Genomic DNA, 27,310 nt, shown 5'->3' with positions numbered 1-27,310 from the left:
TACCTCAGTAAAACCGGTTTTACCTTAGGTGTAGGCATTCCCCTGGCACATTTAGTGACCCTACATCTGCTTTTAAAATGCTTGTGGTACACCTCTACTGACCTCCCTACACGAAAGTGCTCAGCGGAAGCAGAAAAGTTGTTGTTGCATGTGACTTCAGATTGTACCCATTCACTGATACCAGTCTGGAGCTCCATGCTACAGGCCCTAGTTAATGAAGAAAAGCACTATGCAGCTAAGATGTGCACCACTAGCCCTCTCTGATCAGCTGGGAGCCCAGTAACAAATTCCAACTCCTTCACTTGACTTGAAGAAGAAACTGGTCTATGTTTCTGAACATCCAGCTCCAGCCTACTAATTCCCTACTAGCTAAGGGCAAGGTTAGACATGATCTGAGGTTGTCAGTGTGTGTGTGTATGTCAGCACATAAAAGTCACTCAAGTTCATCCCACTATCTTGAAACAAAGTGAAAAACATACAAACAAAACCAAGCAGCATCATTTTTATTTGGTGTTACAATAGATGTGCAGCACCCACGGCTCTGAGCACTGCCCTTCACTGTTCATGACTTCTCTCTTTAAAATCTAAACAGTTCTTCCGTTCAGACAACTCCATGTGCTTTTTTATATACACATTGTGACCCCTGCATTCAGCCTGTCCAGTTAACGCTAGGAATCTCTGTCAAGGCAATACATTACTTTATATTTGCTATAATTAGGGAGAAATCAAAAAGAAAAAATTCACTTTAAATCTGACCCATTCCATGTACTGTACATACCTGTTCCAAAAGCAATGTACTCAGAAGTTTCTAGTTTAATGCACTGTTATTCAAGTCAAAATGCTGTACATCTAAGTATCCACACAATCGTACATCCCTAATGATTCTTCTTTACACATTTAATTTCTTTTTTAGACATCTGCTTTTAAAAAGGAATAAAGAAGTTGCCCTGTAGGTCTCTATTTCTTTAGAACAAAACATTATATACTACATTGAAAAATAATTTTATCAAAACCAGGTTCAAATCAGTGTCATGTACAAGTTGCAGTTAACGGTTCATGTTGCAATTGCACTTTGCAGATAGAAGAAAATTAACAACTGAAAGCACATTCTATTTCCTCTCACAGGAGACAGCCTCTTCGGGGTTCTTCTTCCGTGAATGTTTGTATTTGTCTACATAGGCTTTCACCAGATTTGCCACTTTGGCAGAATTAACTTCTCCGCTCTTGCTATGGCAAACCTGAAACAGTTTTAAAGAAAAGAACCTGTTTGCAACATTGCTGGTCATTTGCCACTGTTCCACACCATTTACTTATTCTCCCAACACCCCAGGTTTCCCCACCTCAGGCAGAACTCTGGAAACTTCCAATACTTCCCAATTGCTTCCTAAATACTTCTGAATTCCCATCCAACTATTTCTCACAGTGAATGTGGTATGTTGCGAGGAGCCAAGAGAGCTCTCGTGGATGGAGAAAGATGAAAGCATTTTTGCTTTTCCTGTTCCCCTTTCCCAGCAACTACCAGTTGTGCCCACAAGCTTGAGAAATTACCCCAAACACCACTTCAATTGAAACACACACATTTCAGATTACTCGGTCAACTTACTTTATCTACAGCTTTTCGCACTATTTCTTTATATTCCTCCTTAGTGATGTCTTTATTTTGGTAGAAGGGTTTAATAGCCAGTTTGACCTCTTGTGCCGCTTTTTCTTGAATTAACAATTTCTGATCAAGAAACAAACTTGAGTGTTATTTTTCACTGCCTGCAGATGCAGCATTTTATCACAGGTTTAAACTTTACAGAATACAAGGTATTACAAAGACTGGAAGAACCACACTCCCCTCACTCACATTTCAACCCTCATGAAGCTGCCTGTGTTTTACTCAGACTGGAATGCTGCCCCACAGCAATTACAGTAATATTCATAACAGTGATGCTTTAAAGGAGACTACATAAAAAAAGGCTTGCTAGTTTCTGTGCTACAGCTGCCACAAAGGTATCACATACCTTTTTGATGGTATCGAGCATACTACACAGAAGGGTACTTGTCATGGTTTGCTATTTTTTAGTGTACAAAATTATATATAATATATAAAATTTTATTATATATATTTTATGTATAAATACAAAAGACGGTGTCTATATAAGTATACTCTGAACTTGCCTGGTCCTTCTTCGAGCTATCTGCACTGGCTTCCACTGTCACACTTGCTTTGTTCTCTCCCACTTTTACAGCTGCATTAACGCTCTTGATGTGACTTGACGATGTTGCATTACCCGAGCTTGGTCCCTGAACTGTTCCCGTGTTTCCCAGGACTGCTGTTGGAGCAGGCAAGGCTGGAGCACTCATGTTATTACTTACCTGAGCAGCATTTGGAATACCCTGTTTAAAAAAAGTTATCAGCAGTTAATACAGTTATCCTGCAGTATGACAATATGCCCTTCTAGAAGTCTCAGCAGCTATAGAAAGATCATGAATGCTACATGCTTTGGTTCATCAGCTGATTTCCACACTGTTCATTATTAGGGAAGGTACACACATTGTATCAAATCTACTCAGAGGAAAAAAAGATAAAGCTTGAAGAGTAAAGCCTCCTCCATGCACCACAGAGGTGGTGAAGATTCTTGCTCTGATCCCCAGGATAAAACAACCAAAGTACCCTGCAAACAGGCATGGAAGATGTAGAGTTAGCACAAGGGGCCAGAACCTCATGGCTGCAGAACTGCTCTACTTGTCACAGAGTAACATTTTTTAAACACACATTCAAGTAACCTCAGACCACACCTGCATTCCTGCATCACAACCATGCTGCTCTGAGAAAACATTTACTTTCATGTTTGTTATCAGCTTGAACTTCCACGTGAATTTCAAATCACCTACAAGCCTGCTGGAGCCTAGAGGTGAAAGGCTGGGTGAAGCACCAGGATCTGTTCCTCAGAAAAGCCATTTTCTGTGCACTTCCAAACACCACCGGTAGACCCAGGCACTGCTGATACTTTGGAACTGAGAAATTAAGTAGCTGTCAGACCTCAACCAGCTCACTTCTAGCAAAGCCAAGAACCCACACTCCCAACCTGTCTCTAGCAGGCTAACCTAACTGACGCTTTTTTCCTGTGGGTAATCACCATCGCTTCCTTTACATCTGCATTTATCCAGATGAAAAAATAATGAAACAGGAACTTGAGCTCCTTGGAAAGGACACAGATATTGAACTGTTTCAATCAGCATGCTGATGCTTGCCAGTGCGCTCTCTTTATCTTCCTTTCAACAGGAAGGACAGGTGGAGTTCTGCAGCATTCAGTAATTCCTACTGTGCTACCACCAAGGACTTGTTCAGTGAAAACTCAGAGACAAAGCAGCAGCAGCTCCCAAGAGCATTCAGGTTCATGGACACCATTCCACAAAAGCAGGCAAGAGCAACAAATGTAACAGGGGCTTTGCTAACAAATAGCTCTATTTTTGAGTAATACACACATACAGAAACATATTTATTGCTGCACTAGGTACTGTTTCACAGAGGTCTGTAGCCTACATTCTGACTTCCTACAGTTTTAGAAGTTAAACTTACTGGATTTCCAGTTGTGAGAATATTTTAATTACAGACAGCAGGCATTAATCAAATCAACAAGCAGTCTACCAGCATTTTAGTTCCAACAGTACCTTGCAGAGTATACTTTATTTCAAATGGCCTATAACCCCCCCTCAGTATTTCCTACAGTACTTAAGCTCCTTTTGTTCTAGGTTAATGAATATGAATGGTAACAGCAGCTGAAAGTGAAAAGAATACAGGCAATTTATCAGCTCACTTCCAATCTTTAGAGATGACAGATGAAAACAGAGGGTTAGAAATCACTGCTGTACAACATCACTTTTTAACCTGGAATGTAGTGGAAAGCATTTTAGGTTAGAGCAAGTAGCCTGCAACAGAAGAAAAACACAAACCTCCATCAACCCCTGAAGAGCCCTTTACACATCATAGATGCAGTGTTATGTCTTCTTGCAGGGCCATGCATTCTACTAGAAGTTGTTCATATTCCTTTCCCTGATATAAAAGCTGTTAATACAAACAGCTGGCTACAGGAAGAGCTCACATACATGAAGGTTGTTTTAAGGTGTCTTGAAAGACACAAAAAGATGGTCTGACCTGCCCCAAGCACAACAATCTTTTTGAAACTGGAGAAATGAAGTGGGAGTTACATCTCAGACAGGGCATGCAAAATCCTGGAAGTTCAGGCAAGAAGAGGGATGTAGAACATACCACAGAAAGCTTGGAAATTACTAACAAAAAGGCTCAAAAGATTGAACAGAACAGAAAATGTATATGTGTCAGGAAGCTGCTGAGACAATGACAGCTGGAGAATGGAAGTGTGGAATAACTGGGTGCCATGCAATTAGTACTTGGTAATTTTTCCTCTGCTGGTAAACCCCATGGATAAGAATTGCAACAGCAATGTTTAGGTCACTTCCTACATGCTGATAAAAGGGGACTCAAACATTTCCTAAAGCTTAAGAATCAGGTTCTGAAAGAGAACACTTAGTTTTGGAAATGGGGCACTTGTAAGAAAAAAAAGGTAATGGACACCACTGATGAAGTTTTTCAGTGTTCCATTACCAGCTGGAATGCCTTGTTACCACAAAACCCAGTTATGGTGTTGTGTATTATTATTTAAAAGCTATAGCCCCAAACCAACTCAGATCCTCATGGATACCTTCACTTTAAATTTAGCATGGGGCGAAAGAAGACAAGCAAGAGAGAAAGAAACTGCAAGTATAAATTTATCAAGACTATGGTATTCAATATAAGAAACCCTTAAACTGATATTACTTTGATACTACTCTTGCCATGGCTTCTGATAAAGCATACCTGCAATTGTTTTCCATCTTGCTGTGAAGCAATGTAGCTGACTTGTTGAGATGGTGGGGGTGGAGGTGGAGGCGGAGGTAATCCCTGAGACAAATTTGTGGGAGCAGCTACCTGTATGAGAGGCACTCCGGTAGGGAGATGATGCATGGGCATTGGAGGGGGGATGCTGAAAGGGTTTCCTTGCATATTCATCATGGGAGGAGGATGGACACCCACTGGATACGGGAAGATATTCATAGGCTGGTGCTGTGCATTCACTTGCGGCATTACATTCATTTGTTGCTGCATCATATTCATTGGTAACTGAGAACCATCACTCTGCTGGTTGCCTTGGTCTTTGAGGTTTGGATCTATCAAAAGAAAAAACAGGTAGTATATGAAGTAGAAAATCTGCACTTCATAAAGCAAAAGCGAAGCCAAGTCTTCACGAGGTATGGAATATCAAAAAGCTGTCTATGAGTATTTTAAAGATACTGCATTACATTATTGCACAGCACTCATCATCAGACATGTCAGTGAGCCAAATGCTACTTTTGGAGTTAAAAAAAAGTTCAGGTTACTATGGAAGCCTGCAGTTTGAATTTCTATTTTCTCTACCTGCTCTCACAGCACAGCTAATAAATTATTTCCTCACACTGAAACAGTAATTCACCAGCAAAGAGCAGAACGAAAATGTAACTTCTCCGGCTTCTGCAACTGCAGAAGGTTAGTTGTATGTTGTACTTCTCTGCTCCCCTTTGCCTGTTTCACACACACTCTCCGTGCATTCCTGTTAACTACAGAAATTCTCTGCTGAATAATAAAATGTCCTCAACCAATTTCAAAGATGCTCATATTCAGAAAGAGTTGCTCAAAAGCCCTGTAATGGTACAACAGGTAAAGTCCAGGAGTGAAAAAATAACCTCTTGGGGTGCCGCTTCTTTAAAAAAATGACTTTAGTAGCCCATTCTATCTTCAACAGGAGCCAGAAAGTTAACGTTTAGCAGCAAGAAATCAGTTCTAAGAAACAGTTGATGGATTATAATTCACATGTTCTTCCCTTAGAATTTCTTCCTTGAGGAACCCACTGCCACCTAATTCACAACAGGGAACACGATTTAAACCCTCATGCTTCATCCCAAATCACCCTTTCTAAAGACATAACAGAACCTAACGGGCTAACAGAATCACTGAGGTTGGAAGTGAACGTAACAGTCTGACTGTTCCTGAACTATGTGATCGAAAAGCTGTAAATTGCACCATGCTTTCAATTACAGGTTGAATAAATTTTGCCTGCAGCAGACTGAAGGTACACAAAGTTGCCCCAAAACTAAGAAGCCGCCAATGCAGTCGTCTTTGGAAGAGGAAGAAAGCTCTTGGCATATAGGATGAAAATGGATAGAAATGAAAGACAAACCAAGGAGACAATGGGAAAGCGCAAGCGTGGTTGCCATCTGAACTGGATTCTATCATTTTTAAAAACAATTCACATGTTTTAAAATACTTTTAATACTTCAGGGCATTCATAATCTGTGGATGAATTCTTAGCTATTCAGAATTAATCTCATCCACAGTTAATTCACTACAAGAAAGTTTATTTCCACCAGGGCAGTTACCTTTTAGATATAAAATTCTCCAAAATACGAGACTTCTATTGAAGCTTTAGAGGAATTGTAATGCTGAAGCACAGTAAAAGCATTGGTTTTGCATTTATAAATCTCCTTAGATTATTTTTAAAGCATTTAAAGAAGAAATGCTTACACTGAAGCAAGATAAACATCAACATAGTGATTTGTCATCGCTACAATATACCATGTGGGTTTGTGAAGGCAAATGCAAGTCTCCTTGACAAAAAAAAAATCATCCTTTTTAAACGGTATGCAGATGCTAAAAGTAACTTTGAAGAGAATATGACTTCTCTTCAGCCAAATCGATTGACTTGAGTAGCACTCTTCAGATACATAGTTTTTGAACCCAAGCTTTTAAGTGAAACCAAAAAGCCATCAGAACATCAGAAATCCCCAAATCCCATACCTAAACCCCTCCATATTGCAAAAAGAGTATGGATTCATCCCAAATTATTTTTAACAACCAATCATCTTGAGATAGAGCATGGCTTGGATTTTACTCAGCTACTACAGCTGTGACTAAGTTCTTACGTTTCAAAACTATGAATACCTTGTTCAGGCACCTCCTCTTCTTGTCTCATTCCCCATCCAGATTGTGGGCTTGATGAGTTGCGTCCCCTTCTTGAATAGTAATTCTGCACATCAGCAGGTAAAGTCTTTCTTACAGCCCAGCTGGATGCAGATGTCCACCCAGATCTGTCAGCAGGTGTATCAAAAGAGTAATCTTGTTCATTCTTACGCTTGTATGGCTGATGTTCTGAGAACCTTGAGGTTTCATTCCCAGAATCATTTGAGTTCCCTGAGACAGGTTTTCTATTTTGCCAGTGATTTTCACTCTGGTCTCCATACATGAAACCACCTCTTCCACGCCCGCCTCGGCCACGATGACCCCTCCCTCGATTTCGAATCCAACCTGAACCGTAGTTTTTATTCCAAGAGTATCCTGAATTGTCATGCCTGCTATCTTCCCAATGTGGTTTCTCTCTCTCTCTGTTCCTGACTTCAGGATCTGAGTTTATCCTTTCCATTACCCAGTCTGGATAATCATTCCTCCTATTGTCTGAAGAACACTGATCATCATTGTTTTTTTCTGTATTGTCCTTCTCTTTTTTAAGACTTTCATTCTGTTTCTCTTGATCACTTCTTCTGTATCGATCATTTCCTCTGGGACTCCTCCAGCTGTCATTTGTCCATCTGTCTTTCCACCGAGGTGAATGACTGTCCCTCTCATTTCTAGAGAATGAAGAACCTTTATTTCTTGTCCTAGATCTAGATCTCGACCGAGATCGTGACCGTGACCTAGACCACCTCCTATTTCTTCTTTCTCTATCACGATCTCTTCTCTGACTGTCTCTATCACTGCTTCGAGATCTAGATTTTTGCCTCGGAGACAAATCTTTAGCTCTTGACCGAGAAGATGATCTCCTGCTTTCCCTGATAGTTTCCCTTTTGGGAGATCGAGATGGCATTTTTTTCTCATCTTTGAGTGTCTCTCTCTTTGGAGAATGAGATAAGGATCTCCTTCCCTCCCTCCCAGCTTCCTTCTTGGGTGATCGTGAGCTCCTGTCTCTGGTCATCTCCCTTTTAGGGGATGGTGACTGAGATTTCCTGCCCTCTCTCATAGAAGGAGACCAAGTTGTTGATGGAGAGTGAAACCTAGATCTCCTAGTTCGAGTCTTTTTATCTTTCTTGAGTTCTGACTGGCACTCTCTCTCTTGAGGAACAGTTTCATCTTTTTCGTCAGAAAGTCCTGAAGCTGATGTACAGTTTTCCACATCACACTGTAAGGAGTTTACTTCGTCTTGCTCTGTACTTTCAACTGGTGGTAACTGTTCAATCTGAGCTTCATTCTGGTCACTGCAAAATGAATCACAATCCATCGGTATCATTTCATTGTTATCTTCACCAAAATGTTTATGTTCAACATTTACCTGGGGTGTCTCTGAAGTTCTACCCTCTTCACTTTCTGGCACAGCACTCTCTTTTAAGCACTGTTCTGATGTACTGTCCACAGAAACACTGTGTGTTAATGTATCTGGTTCTTCATCTTGAACAGTTTTTAAGTTTTCAGTCTCTGTACTTGTACAGTCTACTACTGCTTTTTCTTCAGCCTTGATATCATCTATTTCTATGGCTTCTGGGCATTCAGGCATTTCGCTTCTGGGGCTCTCTAATGGCTGATCTTTTCCCAGAGGTTCTGGACATTCCAACAGTTCATTTTCTGGACTAGCTATGGGTTGATCTACTTTTGCGAAAGTTTCTATATTCTCCATTAGTTCATTCTGAGGAGTAGACAATGTCTGATCTACTTCTTCAATAGTTGCATGATCACACATTTCATCTTTGGGACTAGCTACTGTTTCCATTTGAGTATCTTCACAGATCTCCTGATCCTTAAGATCCACATTTTTTTCAGTAACACCTTCTACTTTGATTTCCTGATTTTCACCTCCTGAAGTTAGCATTGGAGGTTCTTGCACATTAGAACTACTTGCATCCACACTGCCTGAAGTATCCTCATCTTTGTCACATTCTCCTGTAGTTTCCTCAGTTTCTGCACGTTCACTACAGCTTTCCAACCCATTAGCAGATTCTGTTTCTGTATTATCCTTTTGTGGAAGGCTTGTGCTTTCATTATCTGACTGCTGGTCTTTATCTAATGTCACAACTGCCCCAGGCTCAGCAACATCATCATCTTCCACTGAATCACTGGGTGACTTTTCAGAACGTGCAGAACTTCTCAGTTTCTTTTTAGCCACTGGTGTTTGTTGTTTAACTATTCGTTTAGACTTTCGTTTTGGAGGAGCCTTCTCTGGTTCTGAAGGAGATTTATTCAGAGATGGGTTGTTGCCATCAGGGGCACTGAATGCAGAACTGCTTGACCGAGGTGAGCCCCGAGATGGAACCAGAGTCTCATTTTTGTTGTTTCGTGCAGACCTTCTTCTAGGAGTAGCAGTAACCGATTTCCTTCTAGTTCCTCTAGCACCAGATGAACCAGAAGCTTGCTTTTTCTCTTCTCCTTCTTGGGTACATGCAACAGCATATCCTTTACCTAAGGATTCTAATAAAAGCAGAATTCATTAAAGTTTGGTAATATCCATTTATCCAAACAGTTAAAAACACAACTGGTTCGACAGATATCTTCAATTAATATAATTTAAGATTCAGTATGAAATGCTGCCACAGCAGATAGCAGTTCCTGGCATTCTATAATCTACACCCGTTGGCAGTGAAGCCTCAGTACTACAGGCAGTGATACTGTTAAATGGCCATCAGTGGATAACCACGTGGGAAGCAGCAATGACAGCGTATCTACAAAATCAAACGTTGGACAGTGCAAACTCTTTCACCAGTTAGAAGACAGAAGACCTTGCATGCTCCACAGCAAACTGGACTTAAAACTTCCAACAAGGCACCCAGGGTGCCTACAGCACCTAACAAACTGAATCAATGTGTAAGTCTTGGGGTAGGCTATGAGTTTGACCCCAAAACTAAAGCTATATGAAGAATAACTGTAAGCCACATATAGCAGCACAAGAGTTCTTCTGTTGATATTGCATTAATTTATTTCAAGCTACCCACAATTTGACAAAAATATCTGTAGGGAAGCCAAGGGTTATATTCACCCCAAAGGGAACAGACTGTACTCTTGATACCTAAGAAAAAAAGTTAACGAGGGACAGCTCAGGAATTAAAGACTAATGATAATTAAGAAAATATACTTGAATGCAGTACTTCAGAACCAAATTTCTTGAGATGTCCATTAATTTGTTTCACACTATATGTAGATTTCAGAAAGCATCAAGAATTTGGTGTTTAAATTAATTCTTTTTATAGCTTCAATTTCATATACAAATAGTGGAAACTTGCTAAGATTAACTGCTATGGATTTTTGCAATAAATTTATCACATCACACTAAAACACTTGATTCTAATTCTCTGTATAACGCTATTGTTTCACATATACTTCTTTAATGTATTCTTAAACAGATTATATAAAAATAAGATAGGAATAAGACAAGTGAGTAACACCACAAAAGTCTCTTTCCACCGCTTGCTACTTTGTTAGCAGAATGAAAAATATATCACTGCCAATTAAATCCAAACATGTAACCTGATAACCTTAGAGAATTAACTTCACAAGCAGCTAGCTAGCCTTTAACAGGCTATAACAGAGCACAGGATTATAATCACCTCTTCTGACCTCCCTTGTAAACATAATAATTTGCCTGAACATGAAAAAATATAGTTTTGGATGTCTGATCAAAACCGATCAGATTACCACTCCAGATAATGAAACCCAACAGTATCCATTGTATAGAAGGTACCATGTACTTAAAAGCCAAACAACGTGTGTTGTAAAGAACTTCCAAAGGAGTTTTAGGTGACTTGCACTATTTGAGGTATCTACTGTAACAGTCTGCTCACTAATTTTGTTAGAAAGGCACTTCGCAGTGGTTAACCAGCAGTTACTCCATCACGAGGCTGTCTCTATGTCTTCACACCTACTACAATAGCTAGGAAAACACGTTGGATGTTACATGTCATAACAAATATTTAATATCTGTGGTCATTTTCTTTATGGGGAAAGAAATCACCCTGTAATTACAACAACCACCAGGGCCACCACCAGAATACAAGTGGAATGTGGGAATCCTGACCGAATTAAAAGACAAGTTATTTCTGTGGCACTTTCAAAGTCTACTTGTGAAGCACAGCCCCCTTTCTAGCATTCCTTACTACTTGTAAATTTTAACTGACAAGCTTCACCAGCTTTGGACTTGGACCAAATACAAGGGATTTCAGCCCACTGAAACTTTATTTAAAAATATTTTAATCACACAAAAGAATTCCCTAATGCCAACCTAAACCATCATGGTATTTGTAGATTCACTGATGCATTTTCAGGTCAAATTAGTAAAAAGGCTATTTAGCGGTCAGAGAATCTACAAAAACCTGCAGCAGCTGCAGGGAAGATTCAGGCAGTAGTTACACATCACTGATACTTCTATGACCCTTAGCACAACTCTGGAGGCAACACTATGAGTTGTGAGACAAAAATATCTGGAGGAGAAAAAAAAATAAAAAAAAATTACCTTTTTTTTTTTCCTTATCAAGACTCAAATTCAAAATCTGCCACTTCTCCCAAAAACCAGCATAAATGATTTAGTTCCATGTTCTGCCTTAGCGTTGACAATGTTATGAGCATTTATAAATTAGTTGCTGATATTATCAACAATTCATAGAATCATAGAATGGTTTGGGTTGCAAAGCACCTTAGGATCACCTACTTCCAACTCCCTGCCATGGGCAGGGACACCTCCCACTACACCATGTTGCCCAAGACCCTGTCCAACCTGGCTGTGAACACTGCCAGGGATGGAGCATTAACAACTTCCTCGAGCAGCCTGTTCCACTGCCTCACCACCCTCAGAATAATTTCTTCCTTATATGCAACCTAAATCTCCACTGCTTAAGTTTGAACCCATTACCCCTTGTCCTGTCACTACAGTCCCTGATGAAGAGTCCATCCCCAGCATCCTTGTAGGCCCACTTCAGATACTGGAAGGCTGCTATGAGGTCTCCACGCAGCCTTCTCTTCTCCAGGCTGAACAGCCCCAACTTCCTTAGCCTGACTTCATATGGGAGGTGCTCCAGTCCCCTGATCATCCTCATGGCCCTCCTCTGGAGGGAAACCACAGCTAAACACAGTACTCCAAGTGGGGTCTCATGAGAGCAGAGGGACAGGATCACCTCCTTCAACCTGACGGTCACACTTCTTTTGAAGCAGCCCAGTATACGGTTGGTTTCTGGGCTGTGAGTGCACACACATTAGGTTATTTATTCACATATTCTAAACAGCCTAATGTTAAAAAATAATCTGTAGCTTATTTAAATATTCTTTATCTTTCTGATGAGAGAAAAAACTGGGTTTGGGGTTGGTGGTTGGTTTTGTTGTTGTTAAAATGCTTCTGGTGCATGCTAACAAAGAAGCTTGACTGCATAAGTAGAAAGGTGATCAGAAGTCAAGAGATAGGAGCTAGCATGTATACTTGTTCGCACTAGAAGCTGAAATAGTTAAATTGCATTGCCAAGCATCAGAGTCCTTAAGGAGCAACCTATGCATCTTTTACTGGGCAATATGGAGGTGAAATATGTACCTTTAAAAAGAATGAAGAATATGAATGAGTAAAACATCTTGTTCCACAATCTTTCTACTAAACTCTTCCCAGACATTCACCTCCTCAATTTTTGTAAGCCATGAGACTCAGATCTCCCCTATCTCTTTGCCTACTACTCAAGTGAAAATAGTGTAATTCCCAGTTCAAAGAAGGTATTAACCCTAGCCTTAAAACCTAGCATTCTTTTGTTTTCACTTCTTTGAACTTGTGCAGCCTATTGGAAGAGAAACTACATTCTTGCTGACTATGGAGAGAGAGGCTGTTAAAGTAACTGGAAGAAGGTCTTCTGTTAAATTCCTGCCAGATCCTGGAGCTCAAGCACTTCTGAAAGCTTTTGCCCTGTAGAGCTCGTAGGCATACTGAAACAGATCCATACACTGCACTGTTTCCCCACTATTCTTCTCTGTCAGGAAACAATTTGTTCCTCACACTGCACAATATACCACTGAAATATATCAAGCTATTCATAATACATCAAAATGAGATTTATCCTTGAGCAGTAAGAAAAGAAGTTGTAACAATAAAGAAAGTGTTGAATTTAGAAATGGAATTAAGTCACGTAAAATACTTATTTTAATCTTCAAATGAAGAACACTTATGTACATTTTGGGGTGGCTGGTTCATCTCCTATATTCTAATTTCAGAAATAAACCAAATGATTTTGAAATAGTACCAAACTGCACCAAAACATTTTTTTTCCCTCTTAACTGTAACTATATATTCCACTTTGCTTTCTAAGAATCTAATGTAACAATACTCCACATGAGCTATAAATAAAACTTACAAAAAAAAAGTTTACCAAAGTTTTCCAAAGGCCTGATATTCATTGGAAGAATTGTCCCTGCCACTGTAGTAGAAGTGAGAAGAAAGGTCTCAGCTTCAGCTCCATAAGACATTAAAGGAATTCTGGAAAAGTGAAAGCATTAACATGAGTTGTTTCAGCTGTTTGTAGCAAGTTTTGGAAACAATGCACAAAACCAAAACACTAGGCAACTATGACACTTCCAACCTCACCACAGCTCAAAAGGCAAACCTGACAGCAAACAAAACTTCCCTCCTCATATTTAATTTCAGGTTTATGTTATTGCCTAACCTAGTAAAACAGTTTGAACAAGTTACGTTATGTTAACATAATACACACTTGGCTCCCTTCAAAGCCAAACATAGAACAGTCTCCTCCAAATTAGTAGGCTCTACAACTGAAAATAGAACACTGACTTATCACTTTAGCAGAAGAACAGCCTTTTTTTGTGCATCAAAATCTAACACGACAATTTAGTAAAGGTGGCTTTTTTTTTCCAACCAAACCAAACAAATATATACTTATTTAGACTCCCTCAGCAAACCTTGTGAAAAACCAGAGTTTAGTTACCTATCTACAATTTTTCAGTTATCACCAAGTTGGAATGAAACTTTCCATAAGGAAAAGTACATGTAAAAAAAATTAGTATTTAAATCCTACTTCCAACTTATAATTAAAAATGTCTTTACTTGCTCTTCTGTCTTTAGCCTTTGTTTTATGCCAAAGAAAGTAAAGAGATATGTAGTGAAATTGAGATCATAGACCAATTTATTACCATGTTATTTTAAAATCAGGAGGGTTTTATGCTTCTTCTTTATATTAATGAAAACACCCTTAGGGTATTTTAACATGCATCTGCTCTTTGATGGAAGAAATTACTTTATGTTCTACGTTTCATTTGATAGAACCCCTCCTATCTCCTTCTAAATGCATTTGTTTATAAACAGTTACAGAAAGAAGTCAGAACCAACGCATGAGAAAGGAGCATTGGAAGTGGGTGGAAAATCAGAATTTGACTGATGTTAAAGCAAACAGTCTGATTTCTAGTGATAGAAATAATTTAAACAGCACATGGAACACTAACTTCCAAATACAAAACATATTTAAAAACACATTTGTGCATATTAAGATGCACAAGTCACTGGAGTTACTATGCTTGTCATAAATATCAGAAAAGCATTAAGGTATACAGAAAATAATCTACTGACATAAGAATAGCATGTGACAAATACACAAAAATTTAACAAGTTACATGCAAACACTATTTAGTTTTATGATCAAATGATATTCTATCTAAAGAGTAATCTGAATTCATCAAATTCCAAACTTGAAGTCTTACATTAAGAGCCTTTGCACTATGAATGCAAAACACATACCTTTCAACTCTAGCAGTCGCAGATGAACAGGACAATTCCAGTGCTTGTCTCTTCTGTCTGATTGCTGCATCAACTTCTGTGAATTCTGTACTGAAATACAAATTTCACACAAAAAGTTACAAATGGTAACTTTGTACCACCATAATTTTCAATAATTACTTCTATCAATGACCTTTTAAAAAAAAAAAAATTAGCTGTATTAGAACTTTAACAGTCATGATGAAACTATGCATGGTTATTGTCTAGAGCAGTCATAGTAAACGGAACAGCCCTAAATAAATGAGGCAGACAGAATGCAAAACAGGAAACTTGTCTATGGGGAGTTGAAAGATGGGAGGAATTTTGCATCCTTGACAATGTAATACTGTTGCATGCACGGCAATTTTTCTTTTGCAGACTGTTGAAAACATATACAAAGTCTCTTTTTTTTATTAGGCCATATTATCCAAATAATGCTCTTCTAGACTGTTCTTTTTCTTCCATCTTATCAACCAAGAAATATTTTTAACAGTTCTTACATATTAGGCTCATTAAGCAGAACTGCTTCATGTATGTTTAAGGTATTCCTCTTGGAATCAAGGAACAACAAACCAGATTCTTTCTGATACAAACCAGGGTATTTACTGTTAAGTGTTTTGCTAACTGCTGCTGGAATAAATGGACTAAACCTTTCTTACCCAAGGCTTCAATTCCACAAAGAGAATAAATATGAGCTAAAAATAAAACTTATTAACTCCTATTAAATCAGTGAGATTAAAAGCACGCACACTCAAGTATTTTAATGCTGAGCACAAGACAGAAATCGAGGTGTGCCTGTAACAATACTAATTTTAACAAGTTTGTGTTTATCCTTGAATAAATACAATCTTAAAAATATTTCAAACTAGTATATACAGACAGAAGCAGAAGGAACTATAGCACCTGCAATACAGTAACCCATCAGTTTCTCTAAGCACTAGTATATACTAACCAGTCATTTCTACAGCTAAAAGAGGATTCTTCATTGCTACCACCAGCTGGAAGTGTGCTGAAGAAATTAGTTCTGAAGCACTCATTCCAGCAGGTCTGTCTTCTGGGCTACAAAAGAAATATCATGATTTAAAGATTTCCAGAATAAAATAATTAACATATAATACATTAAGACGCACTGAATTTACACCACGTCAGCAAGACTAGCTCACAAAAAGCAGGCACATAGTAGCTTCACAGTTCTATGCAGAGATCTGCAGTTACACAAACAAATCGCTATTCAGTCTCCAAATTTTCAACACCTGCTCTTAGCAGATAAACTTTATTTTATATAGGCAAAATCTTTAATGCTCCATACACAAATGATGAATAAATGAGCCTGATCCTTACTATTTCACAAGTTCTACTTTCGCTACCTAATGAACCAGAGGAGTTACAGGACTAGTACCTCCAGACAGAGCCCTTTGCAGCAGTTCACTGAATGTTTGGTTTCAGAGTAACAAGAAAACCTAAATGCAAGTAGCTGGGATTCTCCTTTGCCTTCAGGTAGGATTACAAAAATAAGATTGACTGGTGTGTCTGTTTACTGGGTCCTCACGCAAAGGCATAATACTCAGAATCCACTTCATATCTGCACAAATACCACCTTGTATTGCAACTGTAACGACACCTAGCCACCCACTGAATGACAGCATAACTCCTTTTGCCTTGTGTGCAGCAGACTCTGCTGGCTGCAGGGCCAAAAACCCCCAAAACAACAAACTTCCAGACACTTTTTCTAGACTACCAGACTGACACTTACCTACACTTACCCAATTTTTGCCATTTATACCCTTTAACCTAAAGAGTTAATGCCACCTTGAATCTCACTAAAACATTCTTGTATATAAATACTTGTCCCAAGTATGCAGTTATTACCCATATGCTCCATCAAACTTTGGTACAGACAGCTGGTTTCGATGGGAACAAACTCTGTTTCAACAGTGTGCAAATTCTAAGCTTCTCCTATAAAGCTGTTGTTGAGTTTTATTTTAAAAATACTATCATTGTGAACATTAACGTTTCTCCCTCCGTCTAAAAAAGCTATCCAGATGTTCCCCAAATATCCTTAAGAGGTGAAGTTTTGTAAATCAGTGCTTTCTTTTTAAGTTATTTTGACAGTTTACTGGATAATTCAGCCCTGTACCTCCTCCTGAAGGTTTTAAATGGTTCTGCTTTTGCTTACGCACCCTTTTGCAACAGGTACCGTTTGAGACATTAATGCTATTTAACAGTGCACAATAAATCAGTGAAGCCAGATAGGAAAGCATTTACCAATCCTGGAGACAAATTAGGCACTGATCTACCATTAAGCCCTATCCTTCCAGTTCAAAACCTCTTCAATTAAACAGAAGGTACCTTTAATGGTAAAAAAATCAAAATTTCTAAATACCTGATTTAGAAAGGAAAGGCTGGAGCTAAAGATACCTCTGAGAACTATGGTCTATAAGCATCAAATAAAGTGACAACTCAGGCCACCAGCTACTGAAAAGACCATGGCAAATGTCCATTGCTTATTACTTGGTCGATTAGACCTAAGTATTTTCATGAGAATAATGAAAACCTTCATATAATGGTACTTGGTTAGCATCTTGTAGCTGACATCATCTTCTTCTGGTGAAAAAAGTGAAAAAAGGGTAGTTACAGTATCTTATAATGTAACAGCCTAATCCAAATGAAAGTATTTACCACCACAAAACTGTTTAGTCTGAGAAGCTCATATTACCTAGCACTATATTCTAATTAATACCTTCAAGACAAAACCCCCATAGTTTGAATCATACTAAAATTAACAAATGGAAGTTAACCTTAAAAATAAGCAGAAGGTAGATTTATAAATGCTTTCATGAAAAAACATTCCCGGATGTTTCATTATTAGAACTAACCTTGTTTATCTTCACTGACAAAGCTTTCTTGTTTCGTTTGTCATACAAAATATTACCTGTGTGCAATAAGAAACAAAACTCTAATCTTAAATTCAGCATGAGTTTTTAATTTTCAATATCATAATCTTCAATATAATAATCATAATGAAAATGTATCTCAAGTGTATTTACAATGTCTTTACATATAAACTGAGTAAAATTAAAAGGCATGCACCTTCAACAATTGCTTGTTATATATTGAGCCATTTTCACCTCAGATACTTGCTTAATTTCAGAAGTTATGAACACACTTGCCCAACAATATCTATTAAACAAGCCTTTCAAAACAGCAACCCCAAAATACAGCTAACTGCTTTTTTGTGTCTGAAATCTCACAGAAAAACCTTCCTGTGAATAAAAGCTAGTCATTAGCTGTGCAGAAAATGATATTAGGCTGAAATTAAGTCCATTTCACTCGTGACTGAAATTGAAGAGGCAGTCTTTCGAGTAAACTGACAACAGTAGTTTCACATACTGCAATTTTGTTCTCTGAAGTGCCATGCTTCTATTCCTTGGTATTTGATTTTCATGTCCAAATGTGAGCAATACTAATCATAATAAAACAATAAATTGGCTCATCAGGAAACAAATTCTAGTGTTCCCTACCAAAACCTAGCACATTCTAGCAAATACCAACTTACTGTATTTTTTCTTCACAACTTTGCTTAATCTTGCTGCTAAGTGCCCTCTGTCTGGACATACAGCTCTTCTGCAAGATTAACAAAAAATATTACAGTTATTTTTTGGCATAGTTGAGCTAACAGTGATTCCAAACAGAATCAGCTCCTATTTTAAGGAATTTTCATTGCGTGCACTTTTAAGTGCAAGTTTTGTCTGCTATTAAAACCTGAACTTGTATTGTGTATCACCTTCCATATATTAAACCCCACAGCACTTCAAAAAGTTTACAGATGTAAAAAAAGAAAATCCATTTACACGTTAAAAGTTGATATCCGGCATATCAAATCTAAATGACTAATTTTGCTTGATTTCAACATGTGAAAGATGCTATAACCTGCTTTCATAGATACTTTTAAGGGTATCAAAATCAATGGTGATAAGGAACAGTAAGAGTTAAAGATCAACCTTATTTATTTTCTAATAAGACCCAAAAAATGGTAATTTCCTTGCAGTTACCTTTTCTGTAGCGGTCTGCTTCAAACTCAATCTCAAGAACTCTATACATCATACATCCCATGAAACCCTAGCTTTAGATTATCACTAGTTAGTGAAATTTGTCTGTGTAATCCTGAGCTTCCCTCTATGCAATGCAGCAAATATGACAAGATAAAGCTTCTCAAAACATGAATGTTACTTCCACATCCCCTCTCAATCTCACTAGAATAAAATCAGTTCTTGACTACAACTATGCTTTATAGTAAAACAAGAACACCACAAATGCTTATGACAACATACAAGAAAGGGGATGTCTGTTTAGATAACCAAAGAAAAATATGATCTAGCCATAAAATCCTAATTAATAAAAAGATTTGACAGAAGGTCTTAAAAAATGCAACTTTCACAGAGCTCCATGAAATACGCTGCTCCTTACTTCTTGCTTGCTATTGTAAGTATTCAAGTGGGAATTGCGTCAGTGAAAAAAGTAAAGCTAAACTACCACTGATGGAAAATAGTTTATTTTAAAATAAACTTTTTTTTTTCTAGAATTTTTCTGGGGTGTATATTTTAAAACAGTTGACTTTTGAATCATATAATATTATTAACATATAATTAACATTAATTAACATTATATTTTGAATATACCAACTAGAATGCTTGAAATTACACGGATGACCAACCTCAAAAAGTTTCTTCTCTTAGCATGGCTATATTTTCCCTTATTGCAGGCACAGTGTTTGTCTTCTTCCTTCCTCCTTAGTTGCTTTTTAACCTGAACCTGTATTGAAAAATTAAATCAATCCAATCTAGAATCTCTACACATGGGCTTAAAATTTATTCAGACTGTTAAGGTCTACAGAGAAAACAAGCTTAAACACAAAAACTTGAAAACATTTCAAATCATTACTTTTTTCACCGCAGTTTGGGGATTTGATATTTTTTTCATTTGTTTTTCATGAAATAGGAAAAACTCCCACCTTGAGATGCACATTTGCTATGCCAGAGATGCATACTAATTCCACAAGACCAAAAATCCCTGAACATTCAGACTGCCATGGCAAGTATCTCAAAGCTATGCACTATCTTCCACCAAGAATTTGGAAGCTAAGTGGTTTTTTAAACTAAGTTGGTAGGTCTTACCAATATGTAAGGTTCAGCTTGGGAAAATGCTGAACTACCGATTTCAAATACTTCCTCATAATTGAAATGCACTTGATTTTCCTCTGGAGTATAACAAATAATGGATTTTACATCACATTTCAACCCCTGCTCCCCATCTTCAAAATTCTAAGAAAGCAATTAAACTTTTTATTACATATTATGAAGTTTACTTCAGTGGCTATGCAGCAATTGTTTGCGTTAGATATTCTGTATCTCCTCATTCTAGAATCCTGGCTTTATATGCAACTCCTTAAGCTATTAGCATTCTAGTTAGGACTATCACAAAGGGAAAACTGCCAATGTCCTGACTGTGCCACAGCTAATATTGACTACTGTGTCAGCATTTCTGTGTACAAATTCCATCTACCCCTATGCTCCAGTGGCTCTTTTCCAGAGCAGGACCCTTATTCTCTGTCCACCTGTTTGCACTGCAGTTCTACAAAGAACCTTTAAAAACGTATTTTGATATAGCCTTCACGCTCTTCCACTTGAAAACTTCCAAATGAAAGCTTCAGTTTAACTTGTTTCAGCTGCTTGTTTCTTTAGAAATAAGGAAGATAAAATATGCCAGTGTGGTTTTCTATGAGAAGAAAGTATCTGTGGCTATGAGGATGCTTCTTCTGCAGTTGATTACCTGAGCCTCTAGAAGCACAAGCGAAAGGCAGTAGGAGCCTATTTTCTAAACTTTTCTAAGTTTTTTTTTATTTTCGAAATGCAAAACCACCACCTTAGAAATCTCTTATAACCATAATTTCAATACAGAATTTCAAAACTGTTCACAGAACTCTCAGCATCAGTCTATATACATTTTCAAGATCATTTATCAGAAGAACGTTTTATTTTCCTACTTGACAAACTTATCTCCACAGCAGCAGCAGTAAAATTAAGAATTGAAAGCTGGGAAAAAACCTCAGAAATTTAGATTGAACAGGGTTTAGCATTAATTGATTCCTCTTGCCTTAACGTGTTTTTGTCTCTGAACTGGAGGCTGTGAACATAAAAGATTCACCTCAGCTAGAAGAAAAGAAAAAGACAAGAGTGTGTGCTACTTGATACAGCACTTGTTTGCAAAATCTAGTTAAAACCACGCTGAGACCAATTACTATACTTCCATTCTTAGACGCATCAGGAGCACTCAAAGATACTATAAAGTATCAATAGCAGCTTTGTGATTATTATTACTGTAAACACTTGCTTTGAAAAAAATATAATTAAGAATAATTCCTAGCTTCAAATATGTAACAGAAACATTAAAGCAATAATTATTTCATTAGGAAAGCTTATTTAACACAGACCTACGAATAAAAGGTTGTGGCATAACTTGTGTTTTCTCTACGACTGAAGTTTCTTAAGAAAGTAAGTCTGGAACTTACCTTTATCTGCTCTTCTAATGCATCAAGCCTGCATACTGCCTGAAACGGTCTACGATCAATAGGACATGAAGCTTGTGTCTGAAAAATAATTTTTCTTATTACAAAATTTGTAATAAGTTAGGAAAAGTCTTGGTTTTCTATCCTTTCATTGATATACATTTTTATACTTCCATTTCAATATATAAGCCATTATAGTAGCTTACAGAAGCACACAGAATTACAACTTGTTCATAGTAAGAATGTATTCACATACATTATTCAAACACCCTGTATTTTGTATCATGTAAGTAGACTTCTCCTTAGGGGAAAATATAAAGGAAGCAAGAATTTAGCTCAGAAGTTATGTTCAAAAAAAGAAAAACATTTCAGATTATTAGCTACATTCTTTTATTTTTTAATCCCCATTAGGCAATTGGTTTTATCCCAATATGCTCATGTTCTTTTCATTTCTTTTTGTTCTAATGTTTTATTTCTTCATGTTATTTTCAACAGAAAGTGTGCCCCCAAAATATAAAACTGGGAAGACCAACAGCAATTAGCGTAACACCTTCCCTCATCTTGCATATCTATTCAACTACGTTACATCTCTGTTTTTGCAGTCAGCAGAGAGAACAGATTCCCACGTGTAAGACAACAAAAATCACTTTGCAACAGAATGAACTGAAAGTTATTTTGAAAGAAATACGGATGGATTGGGTTTTTTTTTCCCCAGTCACCTAAATGCCTTATTATTGAGGCTACACTTCATCAGACAACAGCAACATACACAGAGAACAATAAAATGTTATCGGTCATGGAACAGGGAAGCTTCAACTGAAGGTCCACCCAACTGGATCATATATTTAATTATCTTTCAGGAAAACATATCAGATACTAAATTTTGCTGCTAGAGAACTGTTCACTCATTGCAATTCCAGATATGTGTTTGGGAGGGGGGGATTGGTGGGCTTTCTTTGTTTGTTTGGTTTGGGGTTTTACCACTATGTCATCATGTGTGTCACCCCCCATCCCCATTGCGAGGTGAACAGGCTCAGTTCAGGACTCTTGTAATATAAAGAAGAAAACCAAAACCACACATAGCCTCCAGTCCTAATTCAACCACTGAACAAGAACTAGCATATGAATTACATGCCCTTAAGAGGCATTCAATTACTGCCCTTAAGAGAACTATCAGGGTATTACACTTTTTATTTATGCAAGCAAGACACAGAATTGCATAAGCAGCTATGAGAAACTTGCATGTGAACTCTGCCCTGAAATTCAGTGGTGAACTTCATTCTTGTCTTTTCACTGGGGCTTTCAGTTTTCCAGTTCATTCTCTTCTTTTCCCAATTTCAGAGAGTGCTCAACTTTTTTCCACTTACAGAGCCCCCAAACCTTGAGCACTCAGGAAGCTTCTGATTTCAACTCAAGCTGACAGAACAGTGTTGAACTGATTAAAAAGAAGACACCAAAAAACTCCAACCCCCCAAGGGTAGTTTCATGAATAAGTTGTTGAATAAGCAAGTTAAAGCCATTACCTCTCCTTTTGATGCTCTGGTATTTTATCCTAACTAAAAACTCACCCCTGTTGGAGAATACCCATTGTTCCCCCCAGTGTCATGGCCTTGGTTAAGAAAAGCATATTGGGTAATTAAGCCAGTTCCCTAAAGACTTATCATGAATCAGTTTTTGTCCTGTAGTCAATGTAGAGCTAACCCACAGAACATAGCAGTGTATTGTTCAGTTGGGATATTTGATAGCATGCAATGTACTGTAACTGCTGCTTCAGCTGCAAACTTCAAGGTAAATATTTGGTTCTTAGATATACCAGACTGTTAAAGGTAGGTAGAAGCAAGTTAACTTTCTTTGTAATCATTTCAGGATTAACCTTAGCTGAGAAGTACGTTTTCCCAGGAATACAATCTGTTTCTATTTCAAATTTACACATGAATATTAAGTTACGTTTCCAAGTTTAAGCCACAGTGAGTTATGTTTATTCATTGCAATGAAGTGTCACAGAACACTAAGAGTCACTAGCAGCAATCCACTAGAAAGATGTTAACCCCTGTATTTTCAGTTCTTCCAGACAAATGTTGAACAATCACAGTTATACATAGAAAAAGAGGAAAACATTCTGGAAGAAATCAAAAGTCCCCATTCAGTTCAGGTATGTTCAGAAACAGCAGATGTTTTTTTCACTCCTACTCAGTGGCTCTTTGTAGCCCTAGCATTATCTGATAGTTCCCTACAAATCTCAAGAGAGATTCTAGTCTCTCTTGTGGAGACATGAGACAGTCCCATGTGCACTTCTAGGGCCCCCAGCACAGTACAATTACAGCGTAGCCCTGAGGAAAGCTAGAGGTTACTTCATCTGTATAACTCTTGTATTTGCTAACATACAAGAACAAACCTTTTAAATGGAAGAAAAAAAAACCCGTTCTCCTGTCCCTTTACCCAACAGCAAGACTGAATTTGTGCTACTAAAGAACTGCTGGTAAAAAACATTGACTATATTTTTACAAGAAGCAATCACGAGGAGTGACAAAGGCATTCAGTCTTCTTTCACCCAAGGCAAGTTAGCAATTTCTCTCTTTTGAGGCTTCTGTTCAGGTAGCCTCAAAAGTAACTGAATGCACACCATCCTTTTGGGGAATAACTTAAAACAAGAAAAAAAAAGCCCCTGAGATGGAATGAGTCCAAGCAGCAGCTATCACTTTTATTGTGTGCACGAAGAAGGAAGTGTGTGGGACATGTCACAACCTTAGAAGAACCACAGCTTCATATAGTATCTTTCTTTGACACAGCTGTTAGAAAACCAGAACATGTAGTATTTCATGTAATCATCAAAATCACTAAAAATTCATAGCTGGTATTTGTGCCTTTCTTTGCATCCCAAAAGTGCTTTTCTTGGAGAAACGCAGAATAGTAGCTCAGCACACTTCAAAATGTCTTCAATTGTGTTACTCTTCATAGAAAACTACTCATAGCTCTCATGTTACTCCGCAGTGATTCATAATTTCACCTATCTTATGACTTCTGAAGAATTCTGTCCATAAAATATGTAAGCATTCATGAAATCTGCAACCCCTGAAAAGCTCATATCCATGAGCATGTGTGTGTTTAGCTTTAAGTTAAAAAAAAAAAAAAAAATTATTTCATAGAATTTCATTTTTAATAACCCCTTAGAAAAAAAAAAATCCTGCTTTAGCTCCAAAGGCATAACTTCATGTTCAATATTGCTGTAACTACTACAGCACCACCAAACAGTGATCTGTAAATTCAAGGAATAAATGTCCCTTATTTTAACTGCATCAATTTCAAACAGCATTTGAGCAAAGTGAGGTAGACAAAGGGCTGAAGCAGTTACTATATTCCAGCTAGGAAGTGTCAGGAAACCATACAAATACGTGCAAGCTAACCCCAAAGCATTTGACTGATAAAATAACTTTGGCAGGCATCCCCATCTCATCAAGTTCCATGATATGACGTTTCATAACAAGTAGTAACAAGATGCAAGTATGGAATTAAGAGTTGCTGCAGTAAATCCCTTCTCCTAATATTTTCTTTTGTTAGTGTGTTGGGTTTTTTTTCTCCCCACAAGTAGCCCATAATCAAGTCAGTTCTGCAACTATTGTATTGAAAAGCTGATCCAAAAAGAAACATGATCCTGCACTCTTTACTGCTTCTTTATTAGAGAACCTGCTAAATAATACCAGATTCGCTTAACTGAATTCAGGCTTAAAGGTGGTATTTAGATTGTAAAAGTAATGTAGGCTTTTTAGTGTACTGTTATTACTAGGTGTAATGAAATGTACAGGCAATTCCACCTCCAACTTTAGAGAAAAGGGAGACCATAACACCACACAGTGAGAAAAAGTGTATTTAAAGTTATGCTTTAGGAAGGCACTGTTTCTGACAATGCTTGGGCCGGTTGCTTTTTTTTGGAAGTATCATTCATGGATAGTAAAGATACAGAGTGCGTAAGAACAGAGATTCTAGTCTCAACACCTAATCAACAGGCAAGCTAGGTACAATTCTAAACAGCTGTCTTCTCTCTACCTACATCATGCAGTTGGCTAGTTCTTAAATTCCAATACAAAATTGCCATAACATGTTGACAAGTTGCGTGTCACTATATTATATTATTGTTTGACACTATATTATTGGAAGAACCGAAGTCAAACTCAAAAGTACTCAGACTTCTGCACTGCAATTTAACAACATTATAGAATCATAGAATAGTTAGGGTTGGAAAGGACCTGAAGATCATCCAGTTCCAAACCTCCTGCCATGGGCAGGGACACCTCACACTAAACCATGCCACCCAAGGCCTCATCCAACCTGGCCTTAAACACTGCCAAGGATAGAGCACTCACAACCTCCCTGGGCAACCCATTCCAGTGCCTCACCACCCTCACAGTAAAGAATTTCTTCCTTAGATCCAACCTAAACTTCCCCTGTTTAAGTTTGAACCCGTTACCCCTTGTCCTGTCACTACAGTCCCTAATGAAGAGTCCATCCCCAGCATCCCTGTAGGCCCACTTCAGGTACTGGAAGGCTGCTATGAGGTCTCCACGCAGCCTTCTCTTCTCCAGGCTGAACAGCCCCAACTTTCCCAGCCTGTCTTCATACGGGAGGTGCTCCAGTCCCCTGATCATCCTCGTGGCCCTCCTCTGGACTTGTTCCAACAGTTCCATGTCCTTTTTATGTTGAGGACACCAGAACTGCACACAATACTCCAAGTGAGGTCTCACAAGAGCAGAGTAGAGGGGCAGATCACCTCCTTCGACCTGCTGGTCACGCTCCTTTTGATGCAGCCCAGGATACGGTTGGCTTTCTGGGCTGCGAGCGCACACTGCAGCCGGCTCATGTTCATTTTCTCTTCGACCAACACCCCCAAGTCCTTCTCTGCAGGGCTGCTCTGAATCTCTTCTTTGCCCAACCTGTAGCTGTGCCTGGGATTGCTCCGACCCAGGTGTAAGACCTTGCACTTGGCATAGTTAAACTTCATAAGGTTGGCATCAGCCCACCTCACAAGCTGCTGCATGAATATACACGATAAATCACAGAATCACAAAATCATTAAGGTTGGAAGGGACCTGTAAAGGTCATCTTCTCCAACTGCCCTTAGCAGGGAAATATGCCAAGAACAACTGTATACCACAAACAGGTCATTTGAAAAAAGGTATCTAAAGTCTACATTTTCTGAAATAATTTGACAAGTACAGGGGTTTTTTGTGCAACACTTCTCAGATGCATTGTCTGTGTATGCATTATCTTGGATACACTTGAATAAGGTTTTTCATTGCTGTGGTGGTTTTTAGGTATAGTGTTTCTCTTAACATATTTGGCTTGTGAATGTAATCTTAATCCTGCCCACAGTGGTCTATATTGGAAGATCACTGTGGATCTTATCACCACATAAACTAATTCCTTCCTATATACTTTAGGACAAAAGAAATCCAGTTCAGAAAGAATACACATGAAGTATTCCAGTCACCATACCAGTAACTGTTTACCCTCAAAATATACATGTGCAGTACATTCTACATAATCAGTGATCCAAACCTTACACTAACACAAAAGAAAAGACTATTCTAAGAACAGAACATCTGCTAGAAACTAATGAAAAACAGCTCTTTGTGCCAACTGCTTAGTTTTATTAAGTCAAGCACTGATACTGCACAGGGCCTTCCTGAATATGCCCCAATGCTTTGGAGAAGTTACAGCTGAACGTACTTCACTTTCAAATCCTCCAGATGAGGAAAAATAAATGAAGGAAACCAGGTGCAAAGACAGAGAGATACAAGCTCAGCTGGGGAGGGTCACTGACATCTGTCTTTCACACAACCACTGCGATAATGCAGATAACACACTGAATCTTTTCTTCACAACTCTTCCTTCCCTCATG

At 38.2% G+C, this 27,310-nt stretch overlaps 1 protein-coding gene across 2 annotated transcripts in view; it reads right to left on the bottom strand.

Annotated features, from left to right (window-relative positions):
* Positions 1-487: 487 nt before the first annotated feature.
* The window catches only part of SCAF11 (SR-related CTD associated factor 11), a 47,616-nt gene continuing 20,793 nt past the window's right edge, over positions 488-27,310 (bottom strand). Inside the window, exons 4-15 of one of the 2 annotated variants that reach the window (XM_080630041.1) lie at positions 21,418-21,495; positions 19,564-19,661; positions 18,406-18,473; positions 17,726-17,781; positions 15,802-15,908; positions 14,832-14,921; positions 13,453-13,559; positions 7,022-9,532; positions 4,865-5,214; positions 2,164-2,382; positions 1,604-1,723; positions 488-1,238 (exon numbers count right to left, since the gene is read on the bottom strand). In XM_080630041.1, the coding sequence (XP_080486167.1) occupies positions 1,110-1,238; positions 1,604-1,723; positions 2,164-2,382; positions 4,865-5,214; positions 7,022-9,532; positions 13,453-13,559; positions 14,832-14,921; positions 15,802-15,908; positions 17,726-17,781; positions 18,406-18,473; positions 19,564-19,661; positions 21,418-21,495 (3,933 nt within the window). In that variant the 3' untranslated portion in view covers positions 488-1,109. The remainder of the gene's footprint in view (positions 1,239-1,603; positions 1,724-2,163; positions 2,383-4,864; positions 5,215-7,021; positions 9,533-13,452; positions 13,560-14,831; positions 14,922-15,801; positions 15,909-17,725; positions 17,782-18,405; positions 18,474-19,563; positions 19,662-21,417; positions 21,496-27,310) is intronic. The other variant, XM_080630042.1, reaches the window with a different exon arrangement.

Source organism: Psittacula echo, assembly GCF_963264785.1.
Source record: "Psittacula echo genome assembly, chromosome: 1".
NCBI classification, from domain to species: Eukaryota; Metazoa; Chordata; class Aves; order Psittaciformes; family Psittacidae; genus Psittacula; species Psittacula echo.
The sequence above is the reverse complement of the archived record's forward strand: the minus strand, read 5'-3'. Positions and strand labels throughout refer to the sequence as shown.